At 37.4% G+C, this 26,094-nt stretch overlaps 1 protein-coding gene across 1 annotated transcript; it reads left to right on the top strand.

Moving 5' to 3' along the window:
• The first annotated feature begins 9,205 nt into the window (after window positions 1-9,205).
• On the top strand, window positions 9,206-10,256 carry LOC122490578 (olfactory receptor 2W1-like). Its single transcript, XM_043593227.1, has one exon. It carries the CDS (start codon window positions 9,206-9,208, stop codon window positions 10,148-10,150), a length of 945 nt encoding a protein of 314 aa, XP_043449162.1. The 3' UTR covers window positions 10,151-10,256.
• Window positions 10,257-26,094: the final 15,838 nt, after the last annotated feature.

The following is a 26,094-nucleotide window of genomic DNA, read 5'->3' on the forward strand; positions in this document are numbered from 1 at the left end:
CTACTTGTGTTGATTTTGATGGGACTAATCTGCCCCTTCTGAATTTGGCCACCTGTTTCTATCCCGACATTAAAGTAGTTTTCTCTGCTCCTGTATTTTCTCTTCTTCTTCTGAGGCTCCTATGACATGAATGTTATTATGGCTTATGGAATCATTGAGTTCCATAATTCTACATTCATGATCCAATATTTTACTTTCCTTCTTCTTTTCAGTTTCATTATCTTCCATAATTATATCTTCTATATCATTTATTCATTCCACTGTTTCTTCCATCCTTGTGGTCATTACATCAAGACAGTTTTGAAGCTCAGTTATTCCTTTTTTCACTTTTGGTTGTTTTTTTTTTTTAATTCTTTTATCTCTGTGGTATAGTATCCCTGAAATATTCCATCCTTTTCTCAAGTCCAGAGAATATCCTTATGATTGCTGATTTGAGTTTTCCATCAGGCATATTACTCATATCTGTTTTGATTAGATCTCTGTGTCTGACCTTTCTTGTTCTTTCCTTGGGGGTGAATTCTTCCATATTGGCAATATATCTAGATCTCTGTATACTTCTCTGTGTTAGAAAACTTGTTCCTTTTCCAACTCCTGAGAGTAATATCTTTATGAAGAAAAGGTCATATAGTGTCCTGAACCTGGTACTTCAGAGTGTCTCTGATGTGTGCTTCATGCCCTCTGGTGCTGTTTTGGCTGCTTTATCCCTCTGCTCAGTCCTCTGCAGAGGCTCTCCTTTCCTGCAGTACACAGTGTTTGGACTTTAATCAGAGGGTGGCAAGTCGTAACTAGATGTGCTCTAGTCTGCTTGTTAAATGAGACTGATGCTACTTCCACTAGAACTGAAGACATTCAGAACTCTATGGTCTGGAGACATGGTGCATGCAGAGGTTTCTACTGGCCTTATGGGAAAGGGGACTTTCAACTATGTTTCTTAAAGACAAGTTATCACTTACTAGAGCACTGAAACTCACAAATGAAAGAATATAGTGGAAATTTCAAATATTGAGAATCAGAAACATGACATCAGCAAAATAGGAACTTTCTACCATATTCCCCCAAAGAACACTGAGTGTGACACAACCAACAGATGACAGTGCCTTTGGGCACTCTGGCAGTCCAGCAGAGAAGTCCAGCACACCATCAAATCAGAGACCAATTCAAGATTGACACCCTGAGGAACAGCTTCCTTTTACTCCTCAGGTCACACCTATTCCATAGTGGAAGGGCTCAGCACCAAAAGAGACCTTCTCAGCCAGCGACTTCTACTTTTGGGAAATTAGGACCATGTGAGTGAACACCGTGCTTCTCAGCTGTGAAAAATGCTTAAGCACTATTGGTGGGAATGTAAATTGTCGAAGCCACCATGGAAGACAGTTTGGAGGTTACTCAGAAAAATACACTGGGAATTTAAAGAAAATGAAAACACTAATTTGAAAAGATATATGCACCCCATGTTCATTACAGCATTATTTACCAATAGAGCCAAGACATAAGTATTCAAAAAGAAACATGGGGGTGGGTGAAATAAGTGAAGAGGGTCAAAAACCATTAAATAGCAATTAACTCATTGCAATCTAAGTTGTAGAACTGTGACTGTAGTTAATAATACTATATTGCATATTTGATACTTGCTCAGAAGTAGATCTTAAAAGTCCTCATCACAAGAAATAAAAATTAATTTGTAACTATGGATGTTCACTAGACTTATTGTGGTGATCATCATCTCCCAATATTTACAAGTATTAAATAATTTTGTGTGGACCTGAAATTAATACATATCAATTATACTTCAACTTAAAAATGGCAAGAAGAAGATTATCAAGGAGGAATTTTTTGCCCTACCAGATATCAAGATTTATAATAAATATATAATAATGGACAGTAGGTGGCATTGTTGCAGTAACAGACTCACTGAGCACTAAAGGAGAACTGAAGGCCCAGAAATATATCAGCACCCTCACATGTGTGCACACGCGTGTGCACACACACATACATACACATGCAGGACTTTGATATAATTAAGAGATATAATGACATCCTTGGACAAAGAAAAAAATATTTCAATGAATTAAACTAAAATTTGGTTACAAAAATGAAAAACAAATTTGAATGCTCACACTCACCCATACACATAATTTAATTCCAGGTGTATTTAGGGTATGACATTAAAATTTTTAGGAAAAATATATAGGTTAAGGTCATTCTCACTTTGAGAAAAATTTCTTAAAGATGAATTAAAAGTTTCTTCCATATTAAATTTAGAAGTTTGGCCACCACGAGACCCATTTTTAAGTAAAATGCCAAGTAACAAACTGAGAGAAAATATTCCAGACCACACAACCAACAGAGAGTTAAAAGCAATTATAAAGACCCCTATACATTAATGATAAAAACAGAGAAGCAATGCCATAGACCTCTTGTCAGAACCTACAGATGTGCTTTTCATAGAAAGACAAGTATACATGGCAGTAAGTATATGAGGATATATTCAATTATTCATTATTAGGGAAACAAAAACCAAGGTCACAACTCAATAGCATTTATGATCTTTCAGTCGGCAATTATTTAAAAGTCTGCAATACCAAGTGCCACAGAAAATGTAGATCAGTGGAATGATTTATACAAAACTAGGGTAGAATAAATTGAAAGAACTGTTTTGGGTTAAAACATCTGTGAAGTTTGCTTATTCCATGACCAGCAATTCCTGTCCTAGGCATACATCCAAAAGACTTTCTTGCATACATACCCCAAGAGTCACAAACAAAATGTTCATCCTAATGTCTTTCATATGAGTCAAAAACTTTCATCATCAAAAATGGCCATCAGCAAGTGAAGAGACAAATTAATTATAATATATTCACACAATGGAATATTAGAAAGTAGTGAAAACAAATGAACCACAGCTACACAAATAATATTGGATAATCTTAGTGTCAAAATGTGAAATAGTGGAATAAGGGAAGTGCCAAAAGCACATATAATAGATGACACACTTTATGGAATTTGAAACAAACCAAACTTTATACATTAGGTAGGTTTTGACATATATATGTGACTGTATTAGTATATCACAGAATCAATTCTGTTTACAATTGCACTAAAAACAATAAGATACCTAGGAATAAACCTAACAAAAGGGATAAAGATCTGTATGCTGAAATTATAGAAAGCTTATTTAAAATATTGAATAAGACACAAAGGAATGGAAAACCATTCCACACTCATGGATTGGAAGAACAAATATTGTTAAAATGTCGATACTACCCAAAGCAGCCTACACATTCAAAGCAATCCTTATCAAAATAACACCAGTATTTTTCACAGAGCTAGAACAACAATCCTAAAATTTGTATGGAACCGCAAAATACCCAAATAGCCAAAGTAATGTTGAAACAGAAAACCAAAGCTGGAGGCATCACAGTTCTGGACTTCATACTCTATTACAAACCTGTGATCATCATGACAGTATGGTACAGGCACAAAAACAGACAATGGAACAGAATAAAGAACCTAGAAATGGGCCCACAAATGTATGGCCAAATAATCTTCAACAAGCAGAAAAGAGTATTCAATGGAAAAAAAAGACAGTCTCTTCAGCAAATGATGTTGAGAAAACTGGACAGCAACAGGCAGAAAAATGACTCTGGACCACTTTATTTCACCAATACAAAAATAAATTCAAAATAGGTGAAAGACCTAAGTGTGATACATGAAACGATCAAAATCATACAGGAGAAAACAGGAAGCAACCTCCTTGACCTAGGCTGCAGCAACTTCTTACTTGACATGTCTCTGGAGACAAGGAAAATAGAAGCAAAAATGAACTGTTGGGAGCTCATCAAGATAAAATCTTCTGCCCAGCGAAGGAAACAATCAACAAAATGCCTTTTGCATTTTGTAAAATGCAACCTATGAAATGGGAAAAGATATTTGCAACTGACATATCAGATAAAGGGTTAGTATTCAAAACCTATAAAGAACTTACCAAACTTACCACTCCCTAAAAAATAATCCAGTGAAGAAATAAGAAAAAGATGTGAACAGAACTTTTCCAAAGAAGACATCTAGATGGCTAACAGGCACATGAAAAGATGTTCAACATTGTTCATCATCAGAGAAATACAAATCAAACCACGATGAGATACCACCTCACACCTGTCAGAATTGTTAAAATTAACAACTCAGGAAATAAGAGATGTTACACAGGATGCACAGAAAGGGTGACACTTTTGTACTGTTGGTGGGAATGCAAACTGGTGCAGCCACTCTGGAAAACAGGATGGAGGTTCCTCAAAAAATTAAAAATAGAAATACCCAGGACCCAGAAATTGCACTACTAAGAATTTATCCAAAGGATACAAAAATGCTGATTCAAAGGAGCGCAGTACCCCCAATGTTTACAGCAGCATTATTAACAATAGCCAAATTATGGAAAGAGCCCAAATGTACATCGGCTGATGAATGGATAAAGAAGATGTGGTGTGTGGTGTGTATATATATGATGGAACTAGAAAGTATCATGTTAAAGGAAATAAGTCAGAGAAAGACAGATATCATGTGATTTTACTCATATGTGGAATTTGAGAAACAAAAGAGATAACATAGGGGAAGGGAAGGAAAAATACGTTCAAAACAGAGAGGCAGGCAAACCATAAGAAACTTAACAACAGAGAACAAATTGAGGGTTGCTGGAGGGGAAGTAGGTGGGGGGAATTGCCTGTGTGGGTGATAGGCATTAAGGAGGGCACTTTTTCAATAGAAAAAGTAGCTGTCATATGTAAGAGATGTATCACTGGGTTCTACTCCCAAAGCTAAGACTACACTGTATGCTAACTAGCTTGAATTTAAATTTAAGAAATTATATTCTAATGCAAGTGTGTGATGAACACAAAATTCAAGGTCATGATTTCCCTGGGTGGCAGGTAGAAATAAGAGAGAGTGTAAAGACAGAGAGTAGCTATAAGCTATTAGTAACATTCCAGTTCTTGAATTTAGTGGTAGGCCAAATATTTTCATGGAGGGGCGCCTGAGTGGCTCAGTCGGTTGAGCATCCGACTTCAGCTCAGGTCATGATCTCACGGTTCGTGAGTTCGAGCCCTGCGTCAGGCTCTGGGCTGATGGCTCAGAGCCTGGAGCCTGCTTCAGATCCTGTGTCTCCCTCTCTCTGCCCCTCCCCCATTCATGCTCTGTCTCTCTTTGTCTCAAAAATAAACATTAAAAAAATTTTTTTTTATATTTTCATGGAATTATTTTTAATCCATTGAAAATGGAACAATGATGATATGGCTCATGAACCACAGAACTATAATGATTCTATAATTTTTTTAAACATATATTTTCTTTCCTGCATATAAAACACCTAGATAATTCCTATATTTCTCCAACTTTATTGATGTCTTACCCACTAAAAAAAGTTCAATTAAATATGTTAATTTTTATCAATATGATTTACAATACATTTATACTCTTAAATAGTGAATTCAATACAGAAATAAATTTATCTCTGAAATTAATTTCCATGGTGGAAATCTAAAGAAGAAAAAGAAAGACAAGATGAAACCCAATGTCTGTAGGAAACCTTTCTTAAAATAGTTATTTGGATAAGCTTCTGACAATATTCCAAGATTTGTTAATTACCTCTGTGGGACACCAGTCCCAACAGTCTATACCATGTTCACATACTAGACTTCATCACCTACATCAACACTTCTTGGAGCACATGTACACCAGTGAAGGGTTCCCCTTGTTTAACTGGCAGAGATCCACCTACAAACATGCCTCACAGGAGTCCTCACTAAAAGACTAGAAACATCCCATCAAAAACATTCAGCAAACCAAATTCATGAACTTTTCACCAGTCCTATATCTAGTTTTCTCCAACATCCATATTAAATAAAGACTTCGCTGAATCTTCGCTCAGCTGTTGCATTTAAATGCAAAGGTGATTGTAAAATTAATTCAAGAAAGCAGTGGCTCATCATACTTCATGGACTCAGTAACTTGCAAACAAGAATCCTTATGTTTACCTGTGAAATGAAGACTCATCATGATGGGAACAAGGGTATCTTTGGACTACATAAGAACAAGACAGCTGTGAATTCTTCCCTCCTAAAATGTAAATATGTTCCAACTTTTTTCTAGTTTTCTCTTCACATCATTGTTACATTCGAATTATGTTTAAATATGTTTGCTTCATTTGTCTTAAATTTCACTGAGCAAACTAAAATGTAAGTTCATACTATTCTATAAGAAACTGAAGTCCATACTATGGAAAATGAAAATCTGTTTCAGTAAAAACATAGAATTCCTCTTTTTAAACACATAATGTTGTCTCATTTTTAATATCACAATGGCTTTTAAATTAATATTACAATAAGAGCTGAAAATTGAGACCATGGATTAAACCAATATGGAAAATGCTTACAAGCATGAAGTGAAAAGTCCTATATTTGGATTCACTACATTAAATTACATAAGGTGTAATTTCTGGCTTGGCACTTCCAATAAGGATAGCTGGGACATTATGTGATCTGAAGTTTAAAAAAAGCCAGTAATGTTTTTCACCTGCTAAGCTTATTAACATATATTTTGGAAACTGTGTGTGCATTATGCTTTCTTCAATGACTTAGCACATCTGCAGTACTGTGTTCACTTCTCAACTAACTAATCAAAGGCATTTAATAAACCATGGTGAGTCTAATGGATAGCAACCAGAAAAGCATGGTAATTAAACTTCATACATTGTGAGCAACGCTGACAACCATCTATGCACGTAGTCTAGGAACATTAAGTCTAAGACTATATTTGATAATAGGTTCAAATATTAAAGGAAACACAAAAGACATATAAAACATTTTTAATGGGACAAAAATACAATATTGTCTAGAGATGTACATTGGGGTAATCACACTATTAAAATAAAGGGTGGTGATTACTATAAACATGAAAACAGTGGATACTTTATGGTACAGGAAAGGTTAATGATTGGGATGAGGCACAAATAGAAGCTCCTTGGTGCTTGCCAAGGTTCTATTTCTTGATCTGCATGTTAGTTATGAGAATATTCACCTTAACTCAGTGAGCTTTTGCTTTTTTCTGTATCTATGTTTTACTTTAAAATAAAACTGTTTTTTAAGAAGTCATGTGAATTCACCTATTCCATATTATTTCCAGAATAAAGAAAAACAGGCAGTGCCTGGGTGTTAAAGAGGAATATCTGAGCTCACATAAGGAGAAGGTATGAGGCCCTCTTTAAAGGACATTTAGGGAGCTATGAAAACAGGAATTTTGTGAATGTTCTGTGGAAGATCTCCTTCATAAGGCTGGATAATGGTTTCTGAGTCTATACCAACTCTAAAATTCTATGGCCTTCTCATTCCCAAAACTATCCCAACCTGATGTGGTCAAGAAAAGCTGACAAGAAAAGCTGGTGAACAAACAGGTTACATACCTGTCCAAGGAATCATTACTTCCAAGTACTAAAGCTGGGATTTGACACTAAGCTCTGAGTCCACATTCTCCGCACTTAAGCATTATGCTCAACTTAGGTGATATTCTTAGGTCACACTCATTAATTAAATTAAATTTCCATTTCCTCGTGAGAAAAATTATATTCCTATATCTTACCACTTGGTAATAACAGCTCCTTCATCATGATTATAACATTTTCAGGTTCTAACTAAGATGCTTGTAACAATGATATACTGTATGTAATTTCCTTATTTTACTGTAATAGCAGAAAATAAAGTTATTATGCCTTGGCTCCAAACACACTATGAATATAAAAACCTTAATTCTGAAGTTCATGGTCAGAAATTATCTGCAGAAAAATTATAAATGAAAAAAATTAAAAATTAAAAATCAAAATTAATTAGTGGACTGATTCAGACATTAAACATTCCATCTATTTAATGATATGATAAAATATTTAGAGAGTGAAATTTATGTATTCTTTATCCCTTTTCTGTATTCTTTCAGAATTGAAGTGAAATTTTACCTATAGAGTTCTGAAGCGACCAGAGGATCAGCTCATATTATTGGTAAATTCCATGAGGAAAAAGAACTTCCTGATTACTTAATAAACTGCCTTTTGTTCAAGTTATCTATCTTGCCAATTCTGCTGAATGGCCTAGTGTGTAGAAGCTAACATAGGTTGTTGATATGTGTGTGTAGTAAGCAAATGCTTCTGGAATTCAATTTTTAACTATGCAACAAATCAGTAAGTCTATTTAAGAGGTATAATAGCAGTAATGAAAGATATTCTAAGAAATACAGGGCCACTGTACATGTGAATAATGGTTAAGAAGAAGGAGGATTTTTTGTTTCTTGGCAACAAAAACACATTCACAAAAACAGGACAAAATAGTGAAAAAGTCCAAAATTGATACAGGAACATCAGTGTCTGAAATGTTGAATAGGAGGGAAAACATGAGGAGGAGATTGGTGGTGAGGGTGAAGATAATGCCTGCATGCAGACATATGTAAGTGATTATAGAAAGTGATTCTACTATCAAACAGTGGTGTTTATCCCAACAAAATTGCTCATTTTTTACCTCAAACTCCCCTGTTTTGATAAGGGAAAAAAATTGTCATGATAAACTAACATTTACATCATAACTTCATGAAGTAACAACTCAAACTATGTTCCACTCCTAAATTATATCATTAAATTTATGGATTTATTGCTTACCCAGAAAACACGGAAACATAAGCGTCATGGCATATTACCCTTTTCCATGATTTGCAATTCAGTGTGATAGGGTTTACATTTTATTTTTATTTTTTTTAATATTTAATTTTTATTTCTGAAGGAGAGAGAGAGAGAGCACATGGGTGGCAGGAGAGGCAGAGGGAGACACAATCTGAAGCAGGCTCCAAGCTCTCAGCTGTCAGCATAGAGCCTGATGCAGGGCTTGAACTCACAAGCTATGAGATCATGACCTGAGCAGAAGTCAGACACTTAGCCAAGTGAGCCACCCAGGTGCTCCTACCATATTATTTTTAGAACCACTCTGGGTATGAGTACACACAGAGAGTCTTTGAACACTGACACGGAGTGTTAAAAGAAGTGTTCTGAATGGGAGAGAGCACACAAACAACTGAAATGGGAATACTCATGCAAATTTCAGAGATTTTTATTTCTACCTAAACCTGATGCTATATTTTTATTACCATGGTATTATCTCCTAGACCTTCATAAGGAGTCATGAACACAAACAATGGAAATGCCACAGCAGACTTCATCTTGCTGGGGTTTTCTGATCAGCCCCAGGTAGAACACATCATCTCTGGGGTTGTCTTCGTCTTCTATATTGTGACTTTGGTAGGAAACACAACCATCATCCTTGTATCTAACCTAGACAGCCAGCTCCATACTCCCATGTATTTCTTCCTATCCAATTTGTCTTTTCTGGATCTCTGTTATGCAACTAGCATTATCCCACAGATGCTGGTAAATCTATGGGGTCCAACAAAGTCTATTACCTATGGAGGGTGTGTGCTCCAATTCTTCTTTGCCCTTGACTTGGGAGCCACAGAATGTCTTCTCCTAGCTGTGATGGCCTATGATCGCTATGCTGCTGTCTGTCAGCCTCTTTACTACACAATAGTAATGCACCCTCAGCTTTGCCAGAAGATGGTTCTCACTGCCTGGTTAGGTGGTCTTGGCAGTGCCTTAATTCTTTGCTCCTTGACTTTGAAGTTGCCAAGATGTGGGCACCGGGAGGTGGATAATTTTATTTGTGAGATGCCAGCATTGCTCAAGTTGGCTTGTGTCTACTCAAAAGTAATTGAGGTCATCGTCTATGCTCTTGGGGTGATATTTCTTCTAGTACCTCTATCACTAATTCTCATCTCATATGCAATTATCACTCAAGCTGTCATGAGGATCAAGTCAACAGCAAGGTGGCGTAAGGTCCTTAATACATGTGGTTCCCACCTCACAGTAGTAACTCTGTTTTACGGAACAATCATTTATATGTACATGAAGCCACAGAATAGCACATCTCAAGATGAGGGGAAGTTCCTTACACTCTTTTACACAATTGTCACACCCACCCTTAACCCTCTGATCTACACATTAAGAAATAAAGATGTGAAGAATGCAGTAAAGAGAATACTGTATGTGAGAAAATGTTCAGCAAAGTCATGAGTTAGATGGAAGAGAGGTAAGGAAATAACACTGACCTTTACCAACAGAAGATGAATGATTCACTTTCACAAACAGCATTTACTGGATGTTTACCTTGTACCAAGAATTGTGCTATATACTGATTTATGAACAATTAAATAAGTACAGAAATTATAAGGAGATAGAGATGCAGACACATAAGGAAACTTGAATTCGTACACTTAAAAGCCTTCAAGACTAATCAGGAACTACAGACATGTAAACCTAGAATTGTGAAAAGTGGTTAAGTACAGAAATATATGTACAAGGTATTAAGAAAATACTTCACATGAAAATTTATTTTAATGTAGGGTTACATTGGACATTGATTTTTTTCTTCCAGACTTAACGCTTTTATGTAAAAAATGACACTAAATTTCATCCACCTGTTGTTGTCATTGGGGCTTTTGCGGTGCAGATCAACTGCTCACCGATACCTATCCACCTTCTCCCTCAAGTTTTAACTGGGCCCAGGGCCACCATCCTGCATATCACATTTCCAAGACTGGCTTCCAACAACATAATGCCAGGAAAGCAATGTGTGCAATTCCTGGGTTATCTTCTCAAATATGAAGCCGTTTACCCTCAGCCTTCTCCATCTTGTTCCTGCTGTCTAGGATATGAATGTGGAGAGTTTCTAGCTTTGACAATATCCCTAAGAGGGAATGGAACAATAAGATGGAACCACAACCACCCAGAAGAAGAGCAATGCCTCCAGACTCTTACAGCAGAAAAATCTTCATTCTTATTTAATATTAATTAAGCCAATCTATTTTGGGGTCTGTTTTTTAGAGTAGCTTAGCTTTTCCTATCCATGGCCTAATAAGGACTTTGGGCTCTTTCCTGTAAAATCATGCGGTCCTTGGACCAGCACCAAAAGAATTACTTGGTAAGTATCAAACTGAACAACACTGGACCCACCTCAGACCTATTCAACCAACAATACAGGATGGACCCAGAAACTGATGTTTTTAGTCAACACTACTGTTGATCAGGCTAAGATTTGAGAACTACTGTTACAGAGAATAGAGAGACACTGGGTCTCTAAACAGAAAATGTACATGGTTTTATATATTTTAATTAATTTCCTTTCTATAGACATGGGAAAATAGATGGGTAATGGTTTCTCGAGGCTTTTAGATAAGAGTAATGAAGGAAATGAGAAGTTTCATGAAATTAAATCAATATCAAAAGTTATTCTTGGGGTACCTGGGTGGCTCAGTCAGTTAAGCTTCCGACTTTGGCTCAGGTCATGCTCTCACAGCTTGTGAGTTCAAGCCCCGCGTCAGCCTCTGTGCTGACAGCTCAGAGCCTGGAGCCTGCTTAAATTCTGTGTCTCCCTCTCTGTCTGCCCCTACCCTACTTGTGCTGTCTCTCACAAATGAATAAATGTTTAAAAAATTTTTAAGTTATTCTTTATTTAATATGATATTCTTGCCCTTTGGTTTTATAATTGTTCTCCTTGTATTCAATTATGGTGACAGTTGATGGTAATTTTGGCAAAGGGGTTTGATGCTCTTATTTGACAAAACAAAAATTTAGCAATGTCATGTTTGTTCCCTATTATTTTTTACTTTGTTTTACTGGGAAATGCATTCAAATTCTGAGTATCTCTATTAGGAGAAAAAACACTCCTCTTCTCTACAAGTTGATCATTTCAGAGATTGGAAATGTCCTGCATGTGAGAGTCCTCACATTTATGGGGCTCATGCTCTGTGATTTCAAGGCTGAATGAGGCACAATCTACCGGAGTATTGGAGTGTGAATATGGAGTTGTAACTGTTAATGTTCTTTTCTCTCCCATATTTAATCCTTCTGGTTTCTAGGTTTCCACAGTAAAAAAACTGAAGTTGTCATTCTTTTCTGGGTAGCTTTAAACCTGACAGGTGTGTAAGCCTTGATAAAAATAAGAATCTGAAAGAGGATGATGATACCAAAACATAGGAAGGCACAGAGAAAATATAAACTTCAAGGAATTGTAAAGTTTGAGAGGACAACATATAAAATGGTGACAGTCTGATTACTGAAAATGGATATAAACTTTTCCTTGTGAGAAAATCTCATCCCAATCTTGATAAACAAGTAATTTATGACTTAAAAATCTCTCAACTTCTACACTCAGTTGATATGTTACTCATGACAAATGTCCTTACAAATCTCATAGGGGCGCCTGGGTGGCGCAGTCGGTTAAGCGTCCGACTTCAGCCAGGTCACGATCTCGCGGTCCGGGAGTTCGAGCCCCGCGTCAGGCTCTGGGCTGATGGCTCAGAGCCTGGAGCCTGTTTCCGATTCTGTGTCTCCCTCTCTCTCTGGCCCTCCCCCGTTCATGCTCTCTCTCTGTCCCAAAAATAAATAAACGTTGAAAAAAAATTAAAAAAAAATCTCATAAATTGTCCTTTGAATTCCCTCCAAAAACTTTCCTATCACTATATTGGGATTATCTCATCATATATATTTATTTGTATAAATGTTTGAGGAAAAGGCATTGGTGAACTTTTCAACAACATAGAACCTCTCATTCATGTGAGATTTTGCTGTGTCTAAACTGACTTCTAACATGAAATACATACTCTGTAAATATCGATACTACTATTAAGTGAATGAACTATTTTTTTTTAAGAAGATCCTGCCTGTTCTATTGGTCCACACAGCTGCAATTCTTTTTAAAATTTTTTTTTCAATGTTTATTTATTTTATTTTTGGGACAGAGAGAGACAGAGCATGAATGGGGGAGGGGCAGAGAGAGAGGGAGACACAGAATCGGAAACAGGCTCCAGGCTCTGAGCCATCAGCCCAGAGCCCGATGCGGGGCTCGAACTCCCGGACCGCGAGATCGTCACCTGGCTGAAGTCGGATGCTTAACCGACTGCGCCACCCAGGCGCCCCGTGAATGAACTATTTTTAATAAATATACATGAAAATGTTACTATTATACAGAATATGTAAAAGATTCATTGGGTAATAAATACTGGAGCAACATCTTCAGACTTTTAATGTTTAGGACATTTGTAACGTAAGAAAAGGGAAATATAGAATACATTTTTTTTCATGTGCATGATATTATGGAATCCTATAAGTGTGTATCTGGAAATTAAAAAAAAAAAAGGATAAAAAATGTTCTCATTACCTCAACCTTGAAATAGTGATTACTAACTTTGTAACCTATTTCCTTTTAATTTCTTCTCATCCATACTAAAATTTGTCACACTGAGTACCTGATTTCCTTCCCCAGTGTATGCATTCACATCACATATATCACTCCCAAGGGAGAAACCTTGGCTTCTAGGGAAGTGGCAAAACTCCTAGCAAATATATTGATGGGTAGCCCTCCAAAGACCACAGCACATGAATGCACAAAGTGTAACTGTGATGTGAAAACGTCACTGGGAGGGACTTGCTGACAATGGCAAAAAGATTGAAAAACAATGTCTCAGTGTTGTAGCATATGCTTGTCTTTGTCTGCAAAGATGACTGAGATCTCCCCTGGCCCAAACTGAATGACTAGCCAGCATACCCAGGCTCTAGCACCTTAGTAAGACATGAATGGTCTTCTAGGTTAGTGGCTGACACCATGACCCAAGGATGGCTTCAGTTAATCAGATTCAAATGCTGGAAATTCCCTGGAATATTATAGAAAATTTGACACCATGTATTACCACAAATTTGGGGAAATAGTCATTTTACTCTTGTATTAGTTAGCTACCGCCTCATAAATATTGTTTTTAGAAACTAACGGGACTGCTAGAAGTGATAGACATAGGTTGAAAATCTCAACCCCACCAGTCTAAATCTAAAAAGGTTGTAAAAGTAACAGTGTTCATAATTCTATTGGCAGCAAACTTGTCCTAATTATATGTGAGGCTACTTCTATTCTTTGCTTTCATTTCTGTTAAACAAAGGTAGATCTGTGTCAAAAGAAAACAATTCCTTTATAAGAGAGAATATTATTAGCTACTCGTCATTTTTCAGAAACAGCAGCCACTTCTTAAGGAGGACAGTCATTACTATCATTGCTTCATAAATCCATACATTTTCTTTGGAGCTGAGGATTCAAGAGAAACTAGACTCAAAGAGACTAGACCTAGGCTTTAGGTTGCAGTGATAACATGAAAGGAAATACTCCCAGAGAGTAACTTAACTTTCACTTATTTCCTCTATGATGTTAAGTGCACATTTATAGCAGCCATGTGAAAAGTATGGGTCATGTTTTACCCCCTTGTTTGCCAACCAAAATATAAAAAGAAAACTTTCTGTCCTTTGTAACATTGTATCTTACTGGGAAGAAATGTTCCGTGAACTCTGAGTACAAATATATGGCCTATTGCTTTTCTTCATTATCATTATTTTCCAATGTGTTCATCAGTTGCCAATTGCAGCTTTAGAAGGACGTCCAGTGTTTCCATTTTGGGCTCCCCTTCCCCAGGTATAATCTCAAATTTTCTAATCTTCAGAGTACTTGCCTATCAGTGTGCTTGCCAACCAGTAAATACTCTATATTAACTGTACTACTGCCATTTCTGCTTCAAGCCACAGGTCCCATGCTACCTTTTGGGGGATGATGCCACAGGTGCCAAGGCACTACTGGGGGCTGATGGTCCCACAGGCATAAACCCTGACCATCCCTATCATAAGGAGGACCAGTATTCCAGATCTCTGCCCCAGTCTCGCTGGGCCTTCTAAGGAGGCACACTCCCCTGCCCTCTTTTGCATGAGAAATGGGTCCCTGTGAGCCCTGCCTTCAGTCTTTGAATTGGCCTACACCACAAAATGCTCAAGGCCTATGTGACAAGCCCACAGCTCACATCATATTCAATGGTGGATGTCCACCCTCACCACCTCTATTCAACACGGTATTAGAAGTCCTAGCCATAGACTGGGGGAGGAACCAAGAGGGCAGAACATCATGGAAGTTTTTTGTGTGTCTTGCATCCATGAAATACAGCCAGACCAAAACTAAACCATCCTGCACACCTAGAAAACTGGTCTGAGTATTAACACAACAATCTTCACAAACTGAACCACAGAATTCAGCAGTGTGCGGTGTGGAGAGGTGAACTTGGGGAGAGAGAAGCGGAGGAGAGCAGGGAGGTGCTTTTGCATGCAGAGAGAGGATGGAGATTGGGGGAGGGTGAATATGGGAAAATCACCCCTCCCCAAAAGTAGCTGGAGAGAAAGTGGAAAATTGGAAACAGCCACAGGGACTGAACTAAAAAGGGAGAAAGGAGAGGGTTTAAATTCCAGTAAGACTGTAAACAGGGGTAGTGCAGAGTCTGCAACTCTGCAACTTGATACCTAGTGGTGCTCTGGTATAAAGGGTGAATCCCCAGGAGCAGAAAGGGGTCTGGGAGGTTCTCAGGCCACATGGGGAGAAAAGGTTCCACTGCTGGAAGGATATTTGGTAGAGGCTGTGAGGCCACCCTGGCCCAACAAACCCCAGAGAATGGCCACATTCGTTGGTGCTGGAACAATGTTGTTGGCTGTGAAGCCTGGTGCCAGATGTGTGTTGTGATTTTCCATAATCCCCAAGGCACTGCTGCTACACTGTCTTGTGAACTATTTCTGGGGTGGGCAGGCATCTGTCCACAGTCTCTGGGCATTGGCAGCAGCATGGTCCTGTGAATATTCCTGGGTGTGGCCAGCGACCAGCTACTGCTTGGTGAGACCCTTCTGCAGAGGGGCAGAGCAGGTCAAAGCTACAGTCCCTCAGAAGTGGGGGGCTGTGGAAGGGAGCCACATCTGAGACAAAACTTGGGAGGGAGGTGTTGCCTGGGGCTTGGTCATGGACACTGTGGAAACGGGGAGTGAATGGAAACAAAAGACGAAGTATGGGTGCACAATTGCTGATTGGGGAGAACAGAGTTCAGATACTAGAGACTGGGTAGCTGGGTGAGCCATTGTCAGCCCTCCCGCACATGCGCATACGCACCTACAAGAGCCACAGCAATCCACCCCAGTAGACTAGCAGTGCCATCTAGTGGAGAACAGAACTGTTACACCAAGTCCCTCCCAACAGGGCCAACCTCCCTCTTCAAGAATACAATCTCACTGCCAGCTTAGTTTATGGACTATACAGCCTTCCATACGTTGACTTCTAGGGGAAAATGAAGCAATTTCAGTCATATTTCAGTCTGTTAGCTGGTCCAACTATTCAATTTTCTTTCTTTTTTTTTCTTTTTCATTTCTTTTTCTTGAATACAAAAAAAGAAAAATTCATTTTTACTTTCAATTTTTATTAAAAGATATATTTTTTTATTTTTTTCTACTATATTTTTTGCTTTTGCGTATTTTTTTCAAATCCCATTTTACTTCCATCATTTCATTTAGTCTATTCAGTATATTAATTTTGTCAAATTTTCAAATGACTTACTTTTTTTTTCCACCTTTTTCTCTAATCTATCAAGCCCCTTTCAACACCCAAACCAAACCACACCTAGAATCTAGCATCATTTATTCAAATTTGTGTATTTGTTTTTAATTTTTAAATTTTAATTTATTTTTAAATTTTTTTTAATTTTTTTTCAACATTTATTTATTTTTGGGACAGAGAGAGACAGAGCATGAACGGGGGAGGGGCAGAGAGAGAGGGAGACACAGAATCGGAAACAGGCTCCAGGCTCCGAGCCATCAGCCCAGACCCCGATGCGGGGCTCGAACTCTCGGACCGCGAGATCGTGACCTGGCTGAAGTCGGACACTTAACCGACTGCGCCACCCAGGCGCCCCTTTTTTAAATTTTTTAATGTTTTACTTATTTTCGAGAGAGAGAGAGAGTGTGTGAGTGGGGGAGGAGCAGAGAGAGAGGGAAACACAGAATCTGAAGCAGGGTCCAGGCTCTGAGCTGTCAGCACAGAGCCTGATGTGGGCTTCAAACTCACGAACAATGAGATCATGACCTGAGCCAAAGTCGGATGCTCAACCGACTGAGGCACCCAGGGTACACTAATTTTAATTTTTTTATTTTAATTTTTTGTAATTTTAATTTTTTCTACCTCATTAATTCCTTTTCACCCTGCAAAATTATGAAATGAAGGAATTCACTGAAATTAAACAACAGGAAGAAAAGACAGCCAAGGACTTGACCAACACAAATACAAGCAAGATGTCTAAACCAGAATTTAGAATCATGATAAGAATACTAGCTGGAGTCAAAAATAAATGAGAATCCCCTTCTGCAGAGACAAAAGAAGTAAAAGCTAGTCAGGATGAAATATAAAATGCTATAACTGAGCTACAATCTCGAATGGATGCCATGGTGGCAAGGATGGATGAGGCAGAACAGAGAATCAGTGATATAGAGGATGAACTTATGGAGAATAATAAAGCAGAAAAAGAGGGAGATTAAGGCAAAAGAGCACGATTTAAGGATTAGAGAAATCAGTGACTCATTAAGAAGGAACAACATCAGAATCATAGGGGTCCCAGCAGAGGAAGAGAGAGAAAAAGGGGTAAAGGGTTATGTGAGCAAATCATACCAGAAACTTTCCTAACCTGGGGAAAGACACAGACATCAAAATCCAGGAAGCACAGAGAACCCCAATTAGATTTAACAAAAACTGACCTAAACAAGACATGTCATAGTCAAATTCACAAAAATTCAGTCAAGGAGAGAATCATGAAAGCAGCAAGAGAAAAAAGTCCTTAATGTACAAGGGAAGACAGATCAGGATTGCAGTAGACCTATCCATAGAAACTTGGCAGGTCAGAAAGGACTGGCAGGGTATATTCAATGTGCTGAATCATAAAAATATGCAGCCAAGAATTCTTTATCCAGCAAGGCTATCATTCAGAATAGAAGGAAAGATAAAAAGTTTCCCTGACAAACAAAAATTAAAGGAGTTTGTGACCACCAAACCAGCCATGGAAGAATTTTTAAGGGGGACTCTCTGAGTGGAGAAAGGATGAAAAAATAAATAAATAAATAAATAAATAAATAAATAAATACCAAAACCAACAAAGATTAGAAAGGACGAGAGAACACCACCAGAAACTCCAACTCTACAAGCACCATAATGGCAATAAATTCATATCTTTCAGTACTCACTCTAAATGTCAAAGGACTAAATACTCCAATCAAAAGACATAGGGTAACAGAATGGATAAGAAAACAAATCCATCTGTATGCTGTTTACAAAGGACCCACTTTAGACCTACAGACGCCTTCAAATTGAAAGTAAGGGGATGGAAACCATCTATCATGCTAATGGTCAACAAAACAAAGCAGGAGTAGCCATATTTATATCAGAAAATCTAGACTTTAAAATAAAGACTGTATCAAGAGATGCAGAAGGGCATTATATCATAATCAAGGGGTTTAGCCACCAAGAAGACCTAACAACTGTAAACATTTAGGCAACCAACACAACAACACAACAGAAATAAAAACAATAATAAGAGAATATTATGAGCAATTATATGCCAATAAAATGGACAATCTGGAAGAAATGGACAAATGTCTAGAAACATATACACTACCAAAACTGAAACAGGAAGAAATAGAAAATTGGAACAGACCCATAACCAGTAAAGATATCAAATTAGTAATAAAAAAAAATCTACCAAAAAAGGAGAGTCCAGGGCCAGATGGCTTTCCACGGGAATTTTACCAAAGATGTAAGGAAGAGTTAACACCTATTCTCTTGAAGCTGTTCCAAAAAATAGAAATGGAAGGAAAACTTCCAAACTCATTCTATGAAGCCATCATTACCTTGATTCCAAAACCAGACAGAAACCCCACTAAAAAGGAGAACTACAGACCAATATCCCTGATGAACATGGATGCAAAAATCCTCATCAATATATTAGCCAATTGGCTCCAAAAATATATTGAAAAATTATTCACCCCAATGAAGTGGAATTTGTACCTGGGATACAGGGCTGGTTCAATATCAGCAAAACAACGTGATTCATCACATCAACAAAAGAAAGGACAAGAAACATATGATTCTCTCAATAGATGCAGAGGAAGCATTTGACAAAATATACCATCCTTCCTTGATAAAAACCTTCAAGAAAGTAGGGATAGAAGGATCATACCTTGAGATCATAAAAGCCATATATGAACAATCCAATGCTAATATCATCCTCAATGGGGAAACACTGAGAGCTTTCCCCCTAAGGTCAGGAACAAGACAGGGATGTCCACTCTCGCCACTCTTATTCAACATAGTATTGGAAGTCTTAGTCTCTGCAATCAGACAACACTAAGAAACAAAAGGCATCCAAATCAGCCAGGAGGAGGTCAAACTTGCACTCTTTGCAGATGACATGATACTCTATATGGAAAACCCTAAAGATTCCACCAAAAAACTGCTAGAACTGATTCACGAATTCAGCAAAGTTGCAGGATATAAAATCAATGCACGGAAATCGGTTGCATTCCTATACACCAACAATGAAGCAACAGAAAGAGAAATCAAGGAATCTATCCCATTTACAGTTACACCAGAAACCATAAAATGCCTAGGAATAAATCTAACCAAAGAGATGAAAAATCTATACACTGAAAACTATAGAAAGCTGATGAAAGAAATTGAAGAAGACACAAAGAAATGGAAAAACATTCCATGCTCCTGAATGGGAAGAACAAATATTGTTAAAATGTCAATACTACCCAAAGCAATCTACATATTCAAAGGGATCCCTATCAAAATAACACCAGCATTCTTCACAGAGCTAGAACAAATAATCTTAAAATTTTTATGAAACGAGAAAAGACCCCAAATAGCCAAAGCAATCTTGAAAAAGAAAACCAAAGCAGGAGGCATCACAACCCCAGACTTCAAGCTATACTACAAAGCTGTAACAATCACGACAGTATGGTACCGGCACAAGAACAGACACTTAGATCAACGTAATAGAATAGAGAACCTAGAAATGGACCCACAAACGCATGGCTAACTAATCTTTGACAAAGCAGGAAAGAATATCCAATGGAATAAAGAGAGTCTCTTCAGCAAGTGGTGCTGGGAAAACTGGACAGCGACATGCAGAAGAATGAACCTGGACCACTTTCTTACACCATACACAAAAATAAATTCAAAGTGGATGAAATACCTCAATGTAAGACAGGAAGTCATCAAAATCCTTGAGGAGAAAGCAGGCAAAAACCTATTGGATCTTGCCCGCAGTAATTTCTTACTCAACATGCGTCCAGAGGCAAGGGAAACCAAAGCAAAAATGAACTACTGGGACCTCATCAAAATAAAAAGCTTCTGCACAGCAAAGGAAAAAGTCAGCAAAACTAAAAGGTAACTGACAGAATGGGAGAATATATTAGCAAATGACATATCAGATAAAGGGTTAGTATCCAAAATCTACAAAGAACTTATCAAACTCAACGCCCAAAAAACAAATAATGGGCAAAAGACATGAATAGACACTTCTCCAAGGAAGACATCCAGATGGCCAACTGACACATGAAAAAAATGCTCAACTTCACTCATCATCAGGGAAATACAAATCAAAACCACAAGGAGATACCACCTTACACCTGTCAGAAGGGCTAACGTTAACAACTCAGGCAACAACATATGTTGGCAAGGATGCGGAGAAAGAGGATCTCTTTTGCATTGTTGGTGGGAATGCAAGCTGGTGCAGCCACTCTAGAAAAAAGTATGGAGGTTCCTCAAAAAACTATAAATGGAACTACCCTACGACCCAGCAATTGCACTACTAGGCATTTATCCACGGGATAGAGGTGTGCTGTTTCGAAGGGACACATGCACCCCCATGTTTATAGCAGCACTATCAACAATAGTCAAAGTATGGAAAGACCCCAAATGTCCATCAATGGATGAATGGACAAAGAAAATGCGGTGTATATATACAATGGAGTATTACTCGGCAATCAAAAAGAATGAAATCTTGCCATTTGCAACTATGTGGATGGAACTGGTGGGTATTATGCTAAATGAAATTAGTCAGCCAGAGAAAGAAAAATATCATATGACTTCACTGATATGAGGACTTTAAAAGACAAAACAGATGAACATAAGGGAAGGGAAGCAAAAATATTAGAAAAACAGGGAAGGGGACAAAACATAAGAGACTCATAAATATGGAGGACACACTGAAGGTTACTGGAGGGATTGTGGGACGGGGTATTGGATAAATGGGTAAGGAGCATTAAGGAATCTACTCCTGAAATTATTGTTGCACTATATGCTAACTAATTTGGATGCAAATAAAAAATAAAACTAAAAAGAAATAAAATAAACAAAAAAGAAATCCTAGCCAGAGCACCTAGGCAAGAAAAAGACATAAAGGCAACGAAATAAAGAAGGAAGAAATAAAACTGTCTGTATATGCTGATGACATGAGGTCGTATAAGAAAATCCTAAGATTCCACCATAAAAGTGAACTATTGAACAATTCTGTAAAGTTGCAGGATACAAATTCAATATACAAAAATACATCATTTTTATAGAATAATTGCAAAATAGTAGAAGGGAAGTGAAGAAAACTAATCTCATTTACAATCACGTCAAAAAGAATTAATTTCACCAAGTATATGAAAAACCTGTACACCAAAAAGTATAAGGTTGATGCAAAAAACTGAAGACACACAAATAAATGGAAAGACAGTCCATGTTTATGGATTGGAAAAATATTTTTAAATGTATATACCACCTAAATCCAGCTACAGATTCAATACAATCCCTATCAAAATCCCAGTGGCATTTCTCCTAGAGATACAACCAAAAACCTTAACATTTATATGGAACCACAAAAAGCCTTGAAATTCTAAAGCAATCTTGAAAGAACAACAATGTTGAAGGTATTACACATCTTAATTTCAAACTATATTAAAATCCATAGTAGTCAAAGCCATGTGTTGTTAACATGAGAACAGACACATGTATCAATGGAATAAGGGGGCATATCAGAAATAAATTCATATTAATAGGAAACCTATGATTTATGAGTATATATATATAATATATATATATATATATATATATTATATATATATATATTTGAATATTACCCATCCACAAGAATGGACACCCTGCCATAGTGACAATACGGATGAACTTTGAAGGCATTATGCTAAGTTAGTTAAGTCACAGAAAGACCCATGCTGCATGATGTTTCTTATATGTGGAATCCTAAAAAAAGAGTCAAACTCATTGAAACACAGAGAGAAAAAATGGTTAATAGGGGTTGAGGGTGAGGGAAATAGGGAGAGGTTGATAAAAAGGTACAAACTTCAGCTGTAAGATGAATAAAGCATGAGAATCTCGTGCAAAACATGGTGTCTACAGATAATAACAATGTATTTCATAATTTAAATCTGCTGAGAGAGTAGAACTGAAATGTTCATACAAAACCAAAAAACTAAATACATAAGGCAATGAGGCACCTGATGGCGCCATTAGTTGAGTGTCCAACATCGTCTCAGCCATGATCTTGCACTTCATGAGTTCAAGCCCAACGTCAGCCTCACTGCTGTCAGCACAGAGCCTGCTTTGGATCCTCTGCCCCCCCTATTTTCTGCCCCTCCCCCGCTTGCACTCTCTTAAACTTAAGTAAACATTTAAAAAAATACATGAGCCTATGGATATGTTAACTATATGGGGGAGGGTATCTTTTCAAAGTGTATACGTATATCAAATCTCCATGATGTACACATGAAATATCTTACAATTTTATGTCTGAATTTTATTTCAATAAAGCGGAATCTTGAAAGAAAGAAAAAAGGAAAGAAAGAAAAAAGGAAAGAAAGAAAGAAAGAAAGAAAGAAAGAAAGAAAGAAAGAAAAAAGAAAGAAAGAAAAAAGAAAGAAAGGAAAAAGAAAGAAAGGAGAAAGAAAGAAAGAAAGAAAGAAAGAAAGAAAGAAAGAAAGGAAGGAAGGAAGAAAGGAAGGAAGAAAGAAAAAGAAAGAAAGGGCAGCTTTAGGGAGAGCGGTGAAAAGTGCTATTTTAGAAAAGGTGGTCCAGGAGGGTTCTCTGAGCAGAGACCTGAATAAAGCAAGAGGGTCAGTCTCAAGACGCTTATGAGGAAGAGTATTCCCAGGAAGTTGCAAGGGATACATTTGATGTGTTTGGTAAACAGCACGAAAGGCCTTGCAGCTGAGTCCTAAGTGGCCCTCCAGCAGCAGCAGCAGCAGCAGCAGCAGCAGCAGTAGCAGCAGGAAAAGCACTAACCATGAGAAGGCTTGTATTTCATAACATTTTTAGTTTAAAAGGAATTATTCAGAATTAGGAGATTCTATAAGACAACTTGCCTGGCCTATTTTTTTTTTAATTTTAGTCAACATACAGTTCAATATTAGCTTCAGGAGTAGAATTCAATGATTCATCACTTACATACAATATCCAGTGTTCATGCCAAGTGTCCTCCTTAATGCCCAACACCCATCTAGCCCATTTCCCACCCACATCCCTCCATAAACCTTCAGTTTATTCTCTATCATTAAGAGTCTTCTGTGGTTTGTTTTCCTCACTCCTGTTCCCCCCGCCATTCCCATATGTTCACCAGTTTTGTTTCTTAAATACCACATATAAACAAAAATCATACGGTATTTGTCTTTCTCTGACTTATTTCACCTAGCATAATACATCCTAGCTCCATCCACATTGTTGCAAATGGAAACAATTTCATTCTGTTTGAACGTTGAGTAATATTCCATGATATATATCTATATTGTCGTATTTTATCTATTCATCAGTCAATAGACATTTGGGCTCTTTCCATAATTTGGTTATTTCAGATAATGCTGCTATAAATAGCGGGATGCAATTCAAATCAGCATTTTCATAAACTTTGGGGAAGTACCTAACAGTGCAATTACTGAGTGGTAGGGTTTTTCTATTTTTCGTTTTCTGACAAACGTCCATACAGTTTTCTAGAGGCACTGCACCACTTTTCCTTTCCACCAACAGTTTAAGACGGTTCCCATTTCTCTGCATCCTTGCCAACATCTGTTGCTTTCTGAGTTGTTAATTTTAGTCATTCTGATTGGTGTCTGACAAGTGATGAGGTACTACTATGGTTTTGATTGCATTTTCCTAATGATGAGTGATGTTAAGATCCTTTCATGTGTCTCTTGGCTATCTGGATGTCTTCCTTGGAAAAAAAGTCTATTCTTGTCTTCTGTCCATTTTTAACTGGATTTTCTGTTTTATTAGTATTGAGTGTTATATGTTGTTTATATTTTTGGATACTATCCCTTTATCAGATATGTCATTTGCAAATATCTTCTCCTATTCTATAGGCTGCCTTTTAGTTTTGTTGGTTGTTTCCTTTTCTGTGTGGAAGTTATTTATCTTGGTGAAGTCCCAACAGTTCATGTTTCCTTTTGTTTCCCATGTCTCACAAGAATTTTCTAGTAAGACCTTGCTATGGCCAATGTCAAAGAGGTTACTGTCTTAGTTGTCCTCTAGGATTTTGATGGTTTCCTTTCTCACATTTAGGTCTTTCCTCCATTTTGAATTCACTTTTGTGTATGGTGTAAGAAAGTGGTCCAGGTTCATTTTTTTGCATGTCGGTCTCCAGTTTTCACAACACCATTTGTTGAAGAGACTCTTTTTTCCACTGGATATTCTTTCCTGCTTTGTTGAAGATTAGTTGACCATATGGTTATGGGTCCATTTTTGGTTCTCTATTCTGTTCCATTGATCTAAGTGTCTGTTTTTGTGCCACTACCATACTATCTTAATGATTACAGTTTTGTAACACAACCAAAAGTCTAGAATTGTAATGCCTCCAGCTTTGCTTTGCTTCTCTAGATTGCTTTGGCTATTTGGGGTTTTTGTGGTTACATACAAATTTTAGGATTGTTGCTACTAGCTCTGCAAAAAATGTCCGTTGTATTTTGATACAATTTAGTTGCCTTAGTATGGACATTTTAACAATATTTTCCTTTCCAATCCATGAGCATTGAATGTTTTTCCATTTCTCCACGTCATCTTCCATTTCTCTCATGAGTATTCTATAGTTTTCAGAGTACACACATTTTCCCTCTTTGGTTAAGTTTATTTCTAGGTTTCTTATGGTTTTTGGTGCAATGATAAATGGACTGGATTCCTTGATTTCTTTTCTGCAGCTTCATTGTCGCGTATAGAGATGCAGAGTTTTTCTGCTCACCGATTTTGTATCTTGTGACTTCACAGAATTTGTTTATCAGTCTAGTAACTTTTTGGTGGAGCCTTTCAGGTTCCCTACATGGAGAACCATGTCATCCTAGAATAATGAAAGCTTGACTTCTTCCTTGCTGATTTGGATGCGCTTTTCGTTTTTTTCGTGTTGTCTGATTGCAGAGGTTAGGATTTCTAGTACTATGTTAAATAACACTGGTGAGAGTGGACATCCCTTCTTGTTCCTGAATGTAGAGGTACAGCTCTCAATTTTTCTCCCTTAAGGATTACCTTATCTTTGAGTATTTTGTATATGGCTTTTATGATTTGGAGGTATGTTCTTTCTATCCCTACTTTATTGAGTGTTTTTATGATGAATGGATGTTGTACTTTGTCATTTTTTTCTGCATCTATTGACAGAATCCTATGGCTCTTATCCTTTCTTTTATTGATGTGGTGTATCACATTGATTGATTTGCCAATATTGAACAACTTTGCAGCAGGGGAATAACTCCCACTTGATTGTGGTGAATAGTTCTTTTAGTGTACTGTTGGATTCAATTTGCTAGTATTTTCTTGATAATTTTTGCATTCATGTTCATGCAGGATACTGGCCTGTTCTTCCCTTTTAGTGGGGTCTTTGCCTGGTTTAGGAATCAGGGTAATGCTTACCTAATAGATGCATTTGGAAGTTTTCCTTCCATTTCTATTTTTTTGGAATAGCTTCAGAAGAATGGCTATTAACACCTCTTTAAATATTTGGTGAACTCTCCAATGAAGCCCTCTGGCCTTAGACTTTTTTTTTTTTTTTTTTCTGGGAGCTTTCATATTCCTCGTTCACTTTCCTTGC

The sequence above is a fragment of the Prionailurus bengalensis genome, chromosome B2 (assembly GCF_016509475.1).
Source record: "Prionailurus bengalensis isolate Pbe53 chromosome B2, Fcat_Pben_1.1_paternal_pri, whole genome shotgun sequence".
Taxonomy (NCBI): domain Eukaryota; kingdom Metazoa; phylum Chordata; class Mammalia; order Carnivora; family Felidae; genus Prionailurus; species Prionailurus bengalensis.

Excerpts from the sequence above, each read along its gene's own strand:
- LOC122490578 (XM_043593227.1), top strand. The coding sequence starts at position 9,206 with ATGAACACAAACAATGGAAATGCCACAGCAGACTTCATCTTGCTGGGG.